This window comes from Arachis stenosperma, chromosome 6, assembly GCF_014773155.1.
Source record: "Arachis stenosperma cultivar V10309 chromosome 6, arast.V10309.gnm1.PFL2, whole genome shotgun sequence".
NCBI lineage: Eukaryota > Viridiplantae > Streptophyta > Magnoliopsida > Fabales > Fabaceae > Arachis > Arachis stenosperma.
Window position 1 is genome coordinate 17218769 of NC_080382.1, and position 15528 is coordinate 17234296.

At 37.0% G+C, this 15528-nt stretch overlaps 1 protein-coding gene across 1 annotated transcript; it reads left to right on the top strand.

Annotated features, from left to right (window-relative positions):
• The first annotated feature begins 1108 nt into the window (after positions 1–1108).
• On the top strand, positions 1109–14851 carry LOC130933772 (protein HUA2-LIKE 3-like). Its single transcript, XM_057863386.1, has 17 exons — positions 1109–1565; positions 2270–2346; positions 3043–5067; positions 6156–6606; positions 7189–7297; positions 7403–7512; positions 7619–7800; positions 7892–8501; positions 8613–9057; positions 9208–9375; positions 9511–9530; positions 11533–11586; positions 11724–11800; positions 11897–11958; positions 12096–12214; positions 14172–14339; positions 14480–14851. Exons 1-17 carry the CDS (start codon positions 1443–1445, stop codon positions 14510–14512), a joined length of 4833 nt encoding a protein of 1610 aa, XP_057719369.1. The 5' UTR covers positions 1109–1442; the 3' UTR covers positions 14513–14851.
• Positions 14852–15528: the final 677 nt, after the last annotated feature.

The following is a 15528-nucleotide window of genomic DNA, read 5'->3' on the forward strand; positions in this document are numbered from 1 at the left end:
AGCCAATGGTGCGAAGAGAGTCTACCAAATCTTTGATCTTAGCAATGTAGTCAGAGGCAGAGAGATTATTTTTCTTGAGAGTCTGTAGTTGAGCCTCGTATTGCTTGATCTTTGTGGGTGTTGAGACAGCAAAATATTCTTGAAGCTTGTTCCAAATTTCATGAGCGAATTGGCAGTGCAACTTGCGACTTTTGAAGGACCCGTCTATGGAAGAAAGAAACAAAAAATTAGAGAGTAGTCAATAGTACGCCATTCGGTATATGCAGCGGAGATAGTGCCCGCAACTTGTACCTCAGAAGAATCAAATTGTGTAGGGACTTTTTCAGTAAAGAGGTGATATTGGAGCTTTTGCCCATAAATTATAAACAAAGTCAATTGTTGCCATGTGATGAAATTTGTTTCATCAAGTTTATCTTGTAAAGGTACAAGAACACCTTTTGTGATTGAGAATGTGACAAGAGTCATGAGAAAAAGAAGAATGAAGGAAAAAAAAAAAGATCTCCTGAATCAGTGACTTAGCTCGATGATACCATGTTGGTGTAATGGATTCAAATGAGAACAAAGAGAATCTGTCATGAGAGTGATAGTAATTGATTATAGAACAATTAGTACATTACATGATGTGTGCAGAGACTATATACCTTTTATATTTTCACAAGACATGTGAGTCATGCACACTCACTAACAAACTCCCGTAACAAACTCTAAATATATTCATTACAAAATTTTCTCTGTCTATATTTTTATAAATGTAAATTTTTGAATACTATTTTGATAGTTTACTCTAAATTTTAGTTGTTGATTTTTTAACCAATATGCTCAGCAAAATGTGAAATTAAATGCGAGAAATAAATAATAATACTATTTTGTGGTTTCTTAACCAATGTGCTCAGCAAAATGTGAAATTAAATGAGAGAAATAAGTAATAGTGCTAATTTAATCTCCCCAAACCAAGGAAGGATCCTTTGGAAGTACTGAAAATATTTGGGCATTTGGGGCTGGAGACCGGGACAGTGTCAGTCACGTGACGTGCCTATAGTTTATAGTGAGCACGCAGCGCACGTTAGCACACTTCACGGAGTATATGAACTCAATGAAACTATGAACCCACACGCACAGAGCCACACTTCTACCCTCTTTACCTGCGCACCCTAAAGCGGCCACCACCGCCACCTCCTTCAACCCCTCTCTCTCATTCGCTGAACCAAACCAATACAAAACAAAACACCACTTCTTCTCTCTATGAGTTAGGGTTTCTTCCTTCGATCACCTTCAATTTCTCGATTACACCTGTGTTTCAATGCTTGTCAGCTCCATCACCGTCCAATTACACACTGTGCAGCCCATTTCTGATTCGATTTCTTGGCGAATTCGGTGTTTTCTTGAGTCTGGTTCTTTGATTCAGTTCGAATCGCTTCCTTTTTCTTGACTCTGCGTAATTTATGGCGCCCAGTCGCAAGAAGGGCGCCAGGAAGGCGGCGGCGGCTGCCGCTGCACGTCGGCAGTGGAAGGTCGGAGATCTCGTGCTTGCTAAGGTTAAGGGCTTCCCTGCCTGGCCCGCCACGGTAGGTGCCACTTCCCAAATTTTTAGTGAAAGTTTGTAAATTTTTGGTTGGTTGTGCTTTTCTTAAAATTTTGTTTACAACGCCGTATTCTTTACTGAATCGAATTGCATGCTGGATTACATTAGTATGAAGCTTTTTCCTGTCATCATTCGGTTTACTTGTGTTGTTGTGGCCTTTTATTTTATTTATTTTTTTAATTTTTGTGGTTTTTTTCTTTTTTTTTTTGGGGGGGGGGGGGGGGGAGATGAATTGTGGGTGCGTTCTTTATTTTCTGGGTTTTCATGAATTATGTATCATCTTGATGTTATATACTTACAGGCTTAGTCAAATGATAATCTTGTAGATATATAGAGATATTTATATTTGTTGTATAACTCACGCTGGGGTTAGATGATTCGAAAAATTGATGAGGAATATAAGGTGGAGAATAGAGAGAGACCGTGGACTAATTCTTGTAATGGCCACAATAGATTTTAGTTGACTTGTATTATGCTTCTTTTAATGGGCACGATGAATTTTATTAATTTTTCTTTCTTCTTATTCTTGCTTGGTTGCATGTGCTTTTAGATGTTTAAGATATGGCTGATGATAGGAGCATTCATTTGATCCACGTAACTGCCTGTGCTTAGTCGAAAGGGCTTTGTTCTTATTGTTGTTTCTTGGTTATCCTGTAAGCTTTGCTTGATTTTCTTTGCTGGTTGCAGGTAAGTGAGCCGGAGAAGTGGGGTTATTCCTCTGATGGGAAGAAAGTACTTGTTTACTTCTTTGGAACCCAACAAATGTATGTAATAAAATCCATTTCTCAGTTGATTGAATTACTATTAGTAGTTAAAACCACTTCTCACCCTTCCTGTAGTCCCATCCCTTCCTCTGCATATGTTTATTAAAACTAATTAGAAACTTGTTTTTGTTCTTTGCTTATTTGATGTCCATGGAAGTTAGAAATTAGTTGAAATTGAAGTAAGAATATATAATTTCGTGCATGTGCAGCTTTTATATGAGAACATTGATACATCTCCATTGCTAGGCATATTTTCTTCAACGTGAGGGTTTGATGTTACAGTTGGTTATAATAATGCTTATGTTGATCTTCATAGCTTTTTATATTGTATTTAAAGTTGAGGGTGATTTCTGTAAGTTGGAAATGTTCTCTTTCTCGGTTATGTGACTGAACATGGATTGGAACCTGCATTTTTAATTAGGGGAGGAAATGATTTGCACCATCCTTGAAGGATATGAAAAGATAATATCACAAGTTAAATTTTGATTTAGTTCTTCATGATGATTCAATTGAATGATAGGGCAGGATACAATAATCTTTCCGCTAACTGTATTGGCTTTAGAAGACTTTGTTTATATGTGTTGCAATGTGGAACTGCAAACTCTTCTGGCTGCCTTCAGTTGTTTTCCTATGTCTAAGTCTGAATTTTGCTTGGCTTGCAATTTGTCTTATTTTGAGTGATATTTTGTTGTGAAGAGCATTCTGCAATCCTGCTGATGTTGAAGCCTTTACTGAAGAGAAGAAACAGTCTCTTGCCAAACGACAGGGAAGGGGTGCTGATTTTGTGCGTGCAGTAAAGGAGATTATTGCCAGTTATGAAAAGTTAAAGCGAGACATCCAAGTTCAGAAAACTTGCTCCAATGATCAAGTTACTAATGTAGATGTCTCAAAACCAGCTGACTCGTATGCTAACGTAAAGGTTCAAAGAGATGCTCCTTTGACACATGATTCACAAAATAAATCTTCAAATTTGACTGACAGACAAGAGCTAGCTTGTGCAGCTGAGAATGGTCCAGTAGTTGCAATTAGGGGTGAATCCTGTAATAATGAGGTATCATTGGAAGAACCTACTGATGATGCTGTTGCAACTGCAACTGGGAACTCACCTTTGCCAGTAACTTCCCCATCTCCTGGAAGATGCAAAGACTTGCATCTGGAAAGCCATGTACTACAAAGAAATGAGCCTGTTCGAAGATCTAGAAGCTCATCACGAGTCCACAACATTGTTGTGCCTTGTGATGCTGGAGGTAATGCTGGTGATGTAACTCATATTGTGCCTATAACCAGGAACAAACGGATTAAAAAATCACCTGATCTCTCTGGGTGTGATGATGCTGATTCTTCAGCATATGCCTCCGATGTCAGCATGGAGGACAATGGTTCTGAAAATATTGCTGTTGATTCTGATTCCTTTAGCCCAAATGAGGGAAGTACACTAGATTCGGATTTTAAACTTGGACAGTCTGAGAATAGTGAGTGGCCTGAATTTGAAGTTGAGTTGAAGAAAGGGCTTGATCTAGAAATTAAGGCTGTATTCAATAAGAAGAAAAGAAAACCAAATAGGAAGAGGGCAAATAATGATTCTGCCACGCCATCCATCAGGAAAGAGGAGCCTGAATCTCAAAATGCCAATCACAGTTTGCAGAATATGTGTGGAAATTCAATTGAGAAATGCTTAAATCAAGACGGAGATGAACACTTGCCCCTATCAAAACGAGCCAGAGTTAGAATGGGCAAATCATCCAGTGAGGCAGAACTCAATAGCACTATGCAAGCTCAAGAGAAAAGCTATAAGGAAGACATTGTTAACTCACCAAAGCAGATAATCACATCCTCAAATTGTGAAAATGGTAGCCTGGCTGGTGAGGATCCGGTAGCATTGAATGGGACAGTGGTTCTCGTTTCTTCTTCAAATTTGTTAGAGCCACATTTTGAAAGTGGATCTCAGATTTGTAAAACAAAAAAAGAGAAAATGTTTGGCTGCAAAATGGATGTTGAAGCTGCTTTACCTCCATCTAAGCGCCTCCATCGTGCTTTAGAAGCTATGTCTGCTAATGCTGCTGTAGAAGATCAAGCTTGCAACGAGCCATTGTCATCCTTATTGACATCGAGTGGAACTTCCACAAAGAGATGCCCTTGCATGACCACAAATTGCAGTAAAGGAGGTACTGATTTAGAAACGCAAGGCTTGGAATCGTGTGCCATTGGTTGTTCTCACATCAGTGTATCTAGTATCACCACCTGTTCAAATGCAATGATTTCAACAGAGAATAAGTCATCTTCTGAAGTGGATAAGCAGTTGAGCAAGTATCAATGCCATGAAGCTTGCAAAGATGTTGTCCTAGATGGTGTGGATCAAGTTGGTGAAAATCTTGGTGATTCTGTGGTCGATCAGGGTGCTAAAACAGATTCACAAATTCAGTTACATGGAAACATGTCTCCCAATCTTGATGTGAAGTGTTGTGAAGTTAGAAGCAATCAAGATTCTCCAGGTCCATCATTGCCACCAAAAGATGAAGACAATATGAAAACTGTGAATCATTCAAATCCATCTGATACATTAGAACTTAATGGAATAAGTGTTGATCCTGTGGCAGGTCCCGATGAAAGTGGTAAAGTGATACCTCAAAGTAGCATTAATGTGGGTGAGAACAAGGTTGTTTGTGAGGATACACAGTGCTCAAAGCAAGCCGTTGATGAAGGCAGCAGAATTAAAAACATGTGAGTTTAGCTTTTGGCATCTGCTTAAACTATTTACTAGTTTTTGACCATCTGAAACCATTTTTACTGCCTTTTTTGGGTTGAAAACACATTTTTTATTATTTAAAATGGATCTCTTCTAGAAAATCTAAATATTTTTTAGTCCCTTAGTAAAGCTTAAGACTAAAGAAGATTTTCCAGTTTATTCTAAATGCTGAGATTTTTTGGGTTTTACATTGCTTATACAAATTTTCACTGTAGTAGTTTTAAACCATTGAAGTTCCCTGCTGTTTTCCCGTTCGCCATTAAGAACCATTGTTCACAATAGCATTGACGTGGAATTTGTAATTTCTATATTAGATCAATTACTTGTGTTTCCTAGCTAACACTTAAATAAGGGAAAAGTGAAAAACAAAAATGGAGGCAGACACCATTAGCAATGAACACTAAGATCAGAAATGGAGGTAGACCTCCTTACAAATGAAAACTGAAAAAACGAAAAAAAAAAAAAAGTTACCAGTTGCCATTCCATTAGCTGAGAAAAGACTATTAAGCTCTCAGGTATCCCACAATCTGAGTTATTGCTGCCCCAATCCCCTACACTCCACTTTATCCTCCCCTTTGTCGATTATTACCCATACATACTCTGAATCCTGATTTTTTGCCTGCTTCTTTTGGTTTCTGTCTGTTCATTTTGTTGTTCTTATCTCTGCTCCCATTAGCTGCATGCTTACTTTGGCACAGCCAAAGGTAAATTTCCTTGTTGCCTTTTGGCACTTGTTCTGTTTATTGAGGTTCTGTCAAATGGAAAAAGATTCTCTAGAGTGAGGAGATTAGTAAAGTGATAAAGTGAGGTATTAATCACCATTGAAGTTGTAGTTTTCATAATGTGTGAGTCCCACTATCTTGATTCAAGGGTGATTAGACTCTTACCTTCTCGTTTTACCAACCTACTCACGTTTGAAGAATTTGATCCTGGTCAAATAGTGATCAGTTAGCAGAATTGTATAGTGCATATGAAAGGAAAACGATTATTCAACAGTAATATCTGCATTTCCTTCAATCAAAGAAAGTTAACGCTTTTCTTTTTTAAATTACTTTTTTTAAAGGCATGAGGCTGTGAGAGGGATAGAAATCAAGGGACAAGAGGAGTATATGAATTTGACCTCGATATCCAATGGTTGTTTGGGTGAAAATGGTACTTTGTGCATTCAGTCAAGCCCGTCCTTGACTGGTGGTGGAGGCTGCGTTCCTCAAGGATCACCTCCAAATACATCAGTTTGCAATGTTTCTACATCGGACAGTAGTAATATTCTACAAAATGGAAGTTGTAGCCCTGACGTACACCAGAAAAACACTTCATCTGGTCCCATTGATGGATGGAAAGATGGGTCTGTAGCAAATCAACAATCAAGATTGACAGGCAAGTCAACTGATGCAGGGAATGCTGCTTTGTTGTACTTTGAAGCAATGCTTGGAACATTGACAAGGACAAAGGAAAGTATTGGGCGGGCAACCCGAATAGCTATGGACTGTGCAAAGTTTGGCATTGCTGCTAAGGTAATACAATTGTATTCTTCTGAATTTTAGTTATTCCCCTCTTCTACCATAACACCATTAGTATGTGGTTAATCATTGAATCCTGAATAATTTCACCATGTATATAAACTTCCAACTTAATCAACTTAGCTTCCAAATAATCTTTTATAATATTCTGCACTCCAACAGTTTACCTTTCATTTTACAAATTACAATGAGTTCGAGAAGTATGCCATATTTTCTCTTTATACTTGCATTATTCAATAAAAGCACCAAGATTAACCACATTGCTTTCGATGGTATTGTTGGAAGTAGGAATAAATGGGTGCATCATATAATATGTATAATGTATAGATTTGGTCAAATGGTTTTGCAATTGCAACTTCAGAAAGCTTATTGATTTAATTTGGATTTTTTTAATATAGTGTAGAACTGCACAATTATTTATTCATGTAAACCTTCTGGACTTTGAATGGGAATTAACATAATTTAATTACATCGATGTTATTTCCTAAACAAAATTTTTGCACTTAATGCTTCTCAGTTAGTTTCTTGATATATCTGTACTTTTATGGGGTTGGGTCTGGTGGGGTTGTATTCTAGGTGATGGAAATTCTTGTCCGAAGTCTGGAAACTGAGTCAAGCCTGCATCGGAAGGTGGACCTATTTTTCCTTGTTGATTCCATTGCTCAAAGTTCTCGTGGTTTGAAAGGTGATTTTTTATGACTTGTGAGTCTTGAATCTTGCTTACAGAAAGGAAGATGTAAATATGTGCTTGTTTATACATTGATCTTGAAAAATAAATCTGGTTTCTCAGGTGATGGTGGAGCATATCCATCTGCTATGCAAGCTGTCCTCTCACGCCTATTGTCTGCTGCTGCTCCTCCTGGACATACTTCGCAAGAGAATCGCAGGCAGTGTCTTAAGGCAAGTTGATATTCCAGTTTACTTAAAATATTTATGCTTTGTAGCTTTTTCATATATCTTTCTTTTGGATCATTATTCTCGATAACCTTTCCGTGCAATTGCTTAGGTTTTAAGGCTGTGGTTGGAGAGAAGAATCCTTCCAGAATCCATTATTCGTCGTCATATCCGGGAACTGGACACCTATCATAGTTCAGCAGGTGTTTATTCACGACGTACGTTACGGACAGAGAGGCCTTTAGATGACCCTGTTAGAGAAATGGAGGGTATGCTTGTTGACGAATATGGAAGGTTTGAATTTGTTGTGATAAAAAGTTCGTCCTGATATTCTTTCTCGTACTTCTAGGAAATTTTTACTTAAAAGTTGCATTTGATTGTGCAGCAACTCAAGTTTTCAGCTTCCTGGATTTTGCATGCCTCAAATGCTTAAAGATGAAGATGAAGAAGGGAGCGATTCTGATGGAGGGAACTTTGAGGCTGTCACTCCCGAGCATGATTCTGAAGTACATGAAGTGCCAGAAATTGCTTATGCAATTGAAAAACACAGACGTGTGTTGGAAGACGTTGATGGTGAGCTTGAAATGGAAGATGTGGCTCCCTCTTTTGATGTTGAATCAAATTCAAATTGCAATGTGGAGGGAGGAGATGGGGATGCCTCACAGTTGGAAAAGAATGTCCAACCATCCTTTGTTCCTCCTCTTCCACAGGAGGTTCCTCTTTCTTCGCCACCTCTACCACCATCCTCTTCACCTCCACCACCACCACCTTCTATGCTACCTCCTCCACCACCACCACCGCCACCTTCTCTGCTACCTCCTCCTCCTCCTCCACCACCACCACCACCACCACCTTCTCTGCTTCCTCCCCCACCTCCTCCGCCTCCACCTCCACCTCCACCTCCACCTCTTACTCCTACATTACACTTGATGTCAGCTAGTACCACTGGTCCGTATCATGCTGCAGTTGATGCAAAAAATTTTGTAGATTCACAGGTATGCTTTACATCGTCTGGAATTTTACGCTAGATGTAGTTAGTGGCTTCAAAAAGTGAGAACTCATGTTAAACGCTTTTCCCATCTGATTGGGCTCATATTTGCATGCAGATTGTGAGAGACAACATGCACCACTCTATGGCTGAACCCATGACTGCACCCAGAAGTAGCCAACCTATCAATGATGCAGTGTGCTATCAAGACCCAGAACAAAGAGGCATGCATATGACGGTACCGGAGCCTTCATGTTCTTTCAAGACATCCATGGCACAGCCACAACACAGTTTCCGGTATTCTGATGGTGCTACCCTGCAACACAATGGCTATCCATTACGACCACCTCAACCTGTGCCATCTGATCAGTTTTCTTTCGTTCACGGGGAACAATTGAAACCTCCTCGGGATGGTCCACCACCACCACCACCACCTTTCCACTCCCATAGGCATCACTTTGTGCAGAACATGCAAAGAGAGAACTTCTCCAGCAATCACGATAGATCAAAACCACCTCCATATGACTATCAAGAGAGATGGAATCCTCCCATGCCTTATTCTGGTAAGATTGGATGACTGATCATGCATATACAATATATACAAATATATAAATTGGGCACCTGGAAGTGAGGAGGCTTGGTGGTTAACCATGCAAGCCTTAGTTTGGGTATGCTTGATGTTTTAATAGTTATCTTGTGTTTTTTGCCTCTAGGTCCTCAGTATCATGACAATGGTATGCATGTACCTTATGGTTGCCACCCGTGTGAATCTACTAGTTTACCAGGTCAGGGATGGAGGTTTCCTTCCCAGTCAATGAATCACTGGGATTCCATGCCTTACAGACCACCCTATGAAGATGCAGTTCCAGTAGCTAACCGAGGTATGGACATGCGCCATTCACGAATGAAATTTCATTCCCATGTTAAATTTTTTATTGGTTAATTTGGTTTTTTCCCCCCTTTGAATTATGGATGTTGCTTGCCAATAGTAAGGTTTCAAGATAATCATGTTTCAGGCCCAAGCTATTGGCGACCGAGATGAACATATATTTCAAGAAATGATGACTGGTATACTTTCTATCCTTTGAAAGGCCTCTTGGATTGTCCTTCAATCAATATTAATACCCTTACTTATATTCTTGCCTGTTGAATGCTTAGATATGACCCACTTTTGGCATGGGATCTGGCTATATATAGGAGGTGAATCTAAATTCATTACTCTGTACATGCAAGGCAAGGATAATCTGAGTTATGATGAATCTCTGCACAGGACTAAATCATATTCTATTAGATTGTATATATATGTGTCTCCTCTTCTGCAGAATGCAGCAGAGCAGGAAGTCTCATTGTAGATTTTTTGGAGAGCTGTATCTTATCTAGGCATCATGTATCAAATTTTTTGTTCCAAATTTGCATATAATTTATTTCATAGAGGCCCTTATATATATATGTTAGAACAACATACAATTTTTTTTGGGGAGCTGTTTCTTGAAGACGTTCTCTAATTTATGGAAAAGCTTTCCTTGGCCAACTTATGTGCAGTGAGATCTAATTTGTCTGCTGCTTATTATAAATGGTTTGCTTTATAATTTATTTTTATTCTGTGAAATGCGTTGCTTTAATACACGTTGTGAATGCATTGCAACCCATGATTTGATGGCTGACAATGAATCATAAAAACGTGTGTGGGGCATTGGTGGCCACTTGGAATTTATGAGGGTAGTTGACATGTTCACCTAATGCAAGCCTGCAAAATCATGGAGGGCATTACTTTCTGTTTTTTGTTCTCATCTTGTTACTCTTGTTTCACTTGAGTGCGCCTCCTTTTTCTCTTTTGGGGTGGCCTCTAAGAAGTAAGAACACATGACAGAGATGATTGCCTACCAAGCATTCCAACTGTTCTATTAGCTGGAGCTATAAATGTGTTAGGGTGTTGTATATATCTCATATACAACATAATATATATTAGTAATAATTTTCTATAATTTTTATTCATAAAACTTAATGAGGAACCTCCAAACTACCTAATTGATTTTATATATTTCCTTTCTTTGGGCAAAGACAGGTACATGATACTTGATTACATATTTATCTTTCTTGCATAAAGGAGTTATCAAACAAAAAACGTTTAAATTAAAAGTAAAAAGAAATTTGATGTATTAAAAACTATAGATAAAATTCACATTTGAATCCTCAATCGATTGGTTTAAAGACAATTCTTAGCATCCTTGTTTTATATAAAGAAAAAAGAGAAACATAATATCTTTCAGTTGAGATTACGAGACAAAAGTTTGGCTTATTCAAACTGCGAATACGAATAATTTTGTTTAATAAGATTATAATCTTATTTAATAAAGATAAGGATTATATAATCCCTTAATAATAGTTATTTATTGAACCAGTTATTTTAATGAGTACTTAAAAGATGCAATTTATCAAATGAAATTAAATGATGCAATTTATCAGCTTAGGAAACGCAATGTTAGAGAATAATTACTGCCTATTATTATTAGTATGATGTGTACTAATAAATAATAATCCATTTTAACAGTGACATAATAAAAGGCGCATAAATCAATAATCTATAGTTAACACAAACTATTGTTAGAATGCAAAGTTAATTCATCATGCAGCCATTTCAGTTAAATTAGTGGGAGGAGCTCTACACATTTTCATCGGTTGTAATCATAATCATATTAGTAAAATAATAACCAAGAGAAAAAAAAAAGCCAAATAGGTGGAGTTTACTAAGTTATTCTAAGAATCATTATACAAAAGTTGAATAAGAATTAAGAAGACTTAAGTCATAATTCAACATATGAAATATCAAATTTGTTACACGTCTCTTAGCTATTGCTGGACCACAAACATTATTAAACCAAAATTTAGAATTAAGCAGAACAACTATAAAGGTAGTGTAACAGTTTAGAAGAGTGTACACACTAAAATCTAAATTAAGAAAGGGGAGAGAGAAAATAGTCACCACTCAACTAAGACTACCTTCCCTTGCATCCTCTAACAAAGGGAACGAAGAATAAATGGGAGCTTCAAATTCGGTTTCGGAAAAATCCATCTTTGAATTCACTGTTAAGGTACCCATACAAACACAGTTACTTCATTCTCTTCTGAATCGTAAGCACGACAAACAAAGAAAGATCTTTTTTTTTTCCCTCTGATAATTCTGGGTTTTCTATATCACTGTGAAATCTCTTACATGGTTCTTCCACAGGATGCCAAGGGAAGAGATGTGAGCCTGAGCAATTACAAGGGCAAAGTTCTTCTTGTAGTCAACGTCGCTTCAAAATGGTATTTTTTACCATAAAAATTCAATCTTTCCTTGTTATCCTTCTGTAATTGTTCATAGTTTAGCTAATTGAGTTCATGGGGTGTTTCAAAATATAGTGGATTCACGGACACCAATTACACCCAGTTAACTGAGCTTTACAGCAAATACAAGGATAAAGGTGTGTTTTTGTTTTTTTTCAAGGGTTTGATTTTGTGGCTTTGCGGTGACTAAACTCATTTTCAGTTAAGTTTATGCTAGTGTTGTACCTGAATAATTGGCCTAAGTTGAGTATATACTTTGTTGGTTTGATCTCAGGTCTAGAGATACTGGCATTTCCATGCAACCAATTTTTGAAGCAAGAGCCTGGGTCTAGTGAAGATGCAGAGCAATTTGCCTGTACAAGATACAAGGCTGAATATCCCATTTTCGGAAAGGTATGGTGTCGGTTTCTTTCTAGGGCTTTTGAAGTCTTCATACTTGGATAATTTTTAGCTTATAAGTGAATGTATTGGATTGTAGGAATCTTACAAAACTAATGAAAAGACAATGGTAAATTGATCTATTGGCTGATTGTTTAAAATATTATTTTTCATTGAATGCAATGGACCCAGTGCCATTATTTAATAGAGGTGAGTGATAAAAGTTGGTCACTTGTAAGGGAAAGATAGATAAAAACAATTGAATATAGAATAGTTGTAGGGGAAGAGAAATATACAATAATGACAACTAAGTTTTGTCCCATTAGATGGAGTTGGCTACGTTGGATCAAAGGATGTTATAGTACTCTACATAACCATGTTTAAGCATAATATCTAAATTGATTTTTATCATTTCTCTTTTGTTTTCCTTAGGTTTTCCTCTATATCTAGCTATAGGACTACGGTCTATATGATTCATTCTCCTTTATAGGGTCCTTTTGACCTTCTTAAAATACATTCATCTATTGACCTTCTTAAAATACATTCATTATTCAAACCACCTAACATCACCCTTAAGGATTCAATGGGCTTAATGGCTCATGTTATGGGTGCAAGTCCTTATGCTAGATGTGTTTCTGGGATTAAAGTTGGGCCCTTGCTAATAGCTATAGCTTTTGGCTTAGTGGTAAGCGCTTGATTAAACACAAGATTTGGCTGAGAAGATAAGGTCTTAGAGTTGACCCTTGGTGTAGTCCTATACGAAAAGGAAAACCTTTGGTTATCCTATCTATGGTCTAATGCTAGTTGTGGTCATAACCTATAGGCTGCATGTCTTTGTTGTACAAATATAGGCTATTCAAACTCCTTTCTTCTCCATGGCCTTCCATAAAAGCTCCCGTGGTAACCTATTATACTTCTTTGCTAAATCAGCAAAGGGTCAAAGACTATATGTAAATCTCTTTGGTTTCACCAATATCTATTAGTCTTCTTAGCAAGTAATCACTTTTATGATAGACCTACTAGGCATAACCAAATGGGTTCTTTGTAATATGGGTCACTTATCCCTATCTCATCTCTGTTGCCCTATCTTGTAGCTTCACAGTGTGATTCACAAGCTTAATCCCTATGTAATTTGCACAATTTTGTATATCCGCATTTTTGGTAAATAGGATCCTATGAACGTATATTCAACTTGGAGAAGAAAACTTTTCTCTTTGATGACTTGAACAAGGCTTATAGTAAGGTTTTGTTTTATTAAAAAAGAAAGTGAAGAAAATAAACTATTTAGAGATAACTGCATCGAATGTCAAACCATATATATAGTGGCCTCTAAAGCAGAGCTCCCTCTTACATCTTGTTGCATAAGTTTTGTAGTTATGATCCTAATTGCTATTATGCTGCAGTATCAAAAATATGTTCTGAAACAAAAGATTCAAGTCAATTTTGAAAAGATACACTACTTTCTGTGTGTATTATAAACTTTTTTTTTTCAACAGAACCATTAAATCTTGGCTTGTTCTACTGCATCATAGTTTAAACCCTCTCCTTTCTCTTTTTAATTTTTATCTATTCCCATTTATCTTGAACCTTCTAGACGACTAGTGGAAAGATTGTTACACTGATCACATCTGCTTAACCTGTTAATTGCACAAATATTTCAAAGATGAACACACAGTTCATATCTGCTTAACTTCTTACATGCACATGTGTTCTGATATGAGTTTGTCTCTCTAAGCTAGACCCTTGGTATTCTTTGTTTGTCTGCAACTGCAAGTGTGCTTATTGAATAAATTTGAATTATAACTTGCCCAGATGACATATCTTTGTGTTAGTCTTACTAAAATAATACAGTGCCTTTGTTATAAAGAAGTGGATCTCAATGTTAAATTACAAGATGTATGTGCTATAATCTCCAATCTACCATGTAGTGATTTAATAAAGATGCACAGATTTTTCTTTTTTCTATTTGCAGGTCCGCGTGAATGGATCAAGTGCAGCACCTGTCTTCAAATTTCTTAAGTCACGTAAATCTGGATTTCTGGGGTCTAGGATAAAGTGGAATTTCACTAAGTTTTTGATTGATAAGGAAGGGGATGTCATCCAGCGATACGGTCCAACCACTGAACCATTGGCAATTGAAGTACTCTCCCTCTTAGTTCTCTGATTCTCTCCTTATTCTTGTGTGCGCGCACTTGCGTGCAAGGGTGCTTTCTCTCTTGCACATGCTTGTTTTTGTAGCTGAAAATCACTGACTTACAAGTTGTTTTGTCATCTTTGCAGGATGAGATCAAGAAGGCATTGGGGGAGGCTTGAAACTCTTTGGAGTTATTTTAAAATTGATTGTGATGAAGATAAGTGAAACAGGAAGAATGTATATTTAGTAGATGGTGTTTCTTCTAGTGTTTATTGATCACATATTTCATGTCTAGGGTCTTCTCTGTGTTATATTGTTTGTTGTATTTAAAAAAAAAAATGAACTTTAGGCCTTGTGGTATAGTTTGTTATTTTAAGAGTTGATTGATGAGAAATGTACCAGAAAAAACAGTAGTTGATTGATGGAATTTACCTTTAGTTATTTGTTTCTGTAAACATGTAAGAAAATGTGAATTATTTTGGGCAGGAAATTATGTAATGATTTGTTTATTTACTTTATTTTCCCTTTAGTTATTCCCTTTCTGTGTCATACATAATTTCCTGCCCCTGATATTACTTTATGCATATCTGCGGTGAATAAAAACTTTAAAAAAATGTTAAATAATACATAACAAAGGGAAAATAGAATGAGATTGATACCTCATTATCAGAGATGCCATGACCTTTACGTGGCCTAATGTTTGAGTCAAGAGAAGAACAAAGTTGAACAAAATGTAGATAGAGAGAGAACAGTCATATAAAGCAAAGCATTAGTGCTTCTTATCCATGTAAACAAGTATGCACAGATATGTATAAACAAGTAGCATCTTCAAAGATAAAGGATACTGAAGTACACGTCTGAGATAATGCAGACCCTTTTCAAATGATCTACAAAGAAAGAAGAAGAAATTCAGATCATGAACCATAAATAACCGATGTATTCTCGGTGTCCTCACATGACCATCTGCTTTTGAATGCCTTGCAAGATATCAGCAGCCTCACAAGTAAAGCAGAGTTTATGTAATGCAGATTTGATTACAGGCAGTGGAGGAGTCAAACTCAAGTAAACTACATTTGAAAACAATTTAAAAGGAGGGTGCAAAACAGCAACTCCATCCTCCATTTTTCTTTCATAAACTTCTCTTTCATTCTATCACCTTACATACTTAATTATTAAGCATGCAAACAGCAGGAAT

Excerpts from the sequence above, each read along its gene's own strand:
- LOC130933772 (XM_057863386.1), top strand. The coding sequence starts at position 1,443 with ATGGCGCCCAGTCGCAAGAAGGGCGCCAGGAAGGCGGCGGCGGCTGCC. Across the intron at positions 6,607-7,188 it reads AGTTTGGCATTGCTGCTAAG|GTGATGGAAATTCTTGTCCG; the intron begins GTAATACAATTG and ends GTTGTATTCTAG. Across the intron at positions 14,340-14,479 it reads CTGAACCATTGGCAATTGAA|GATGAGATCAAGAAGGCATT; the intron begins GTACTCTCCCTC and ends TCATCTTTGCAG.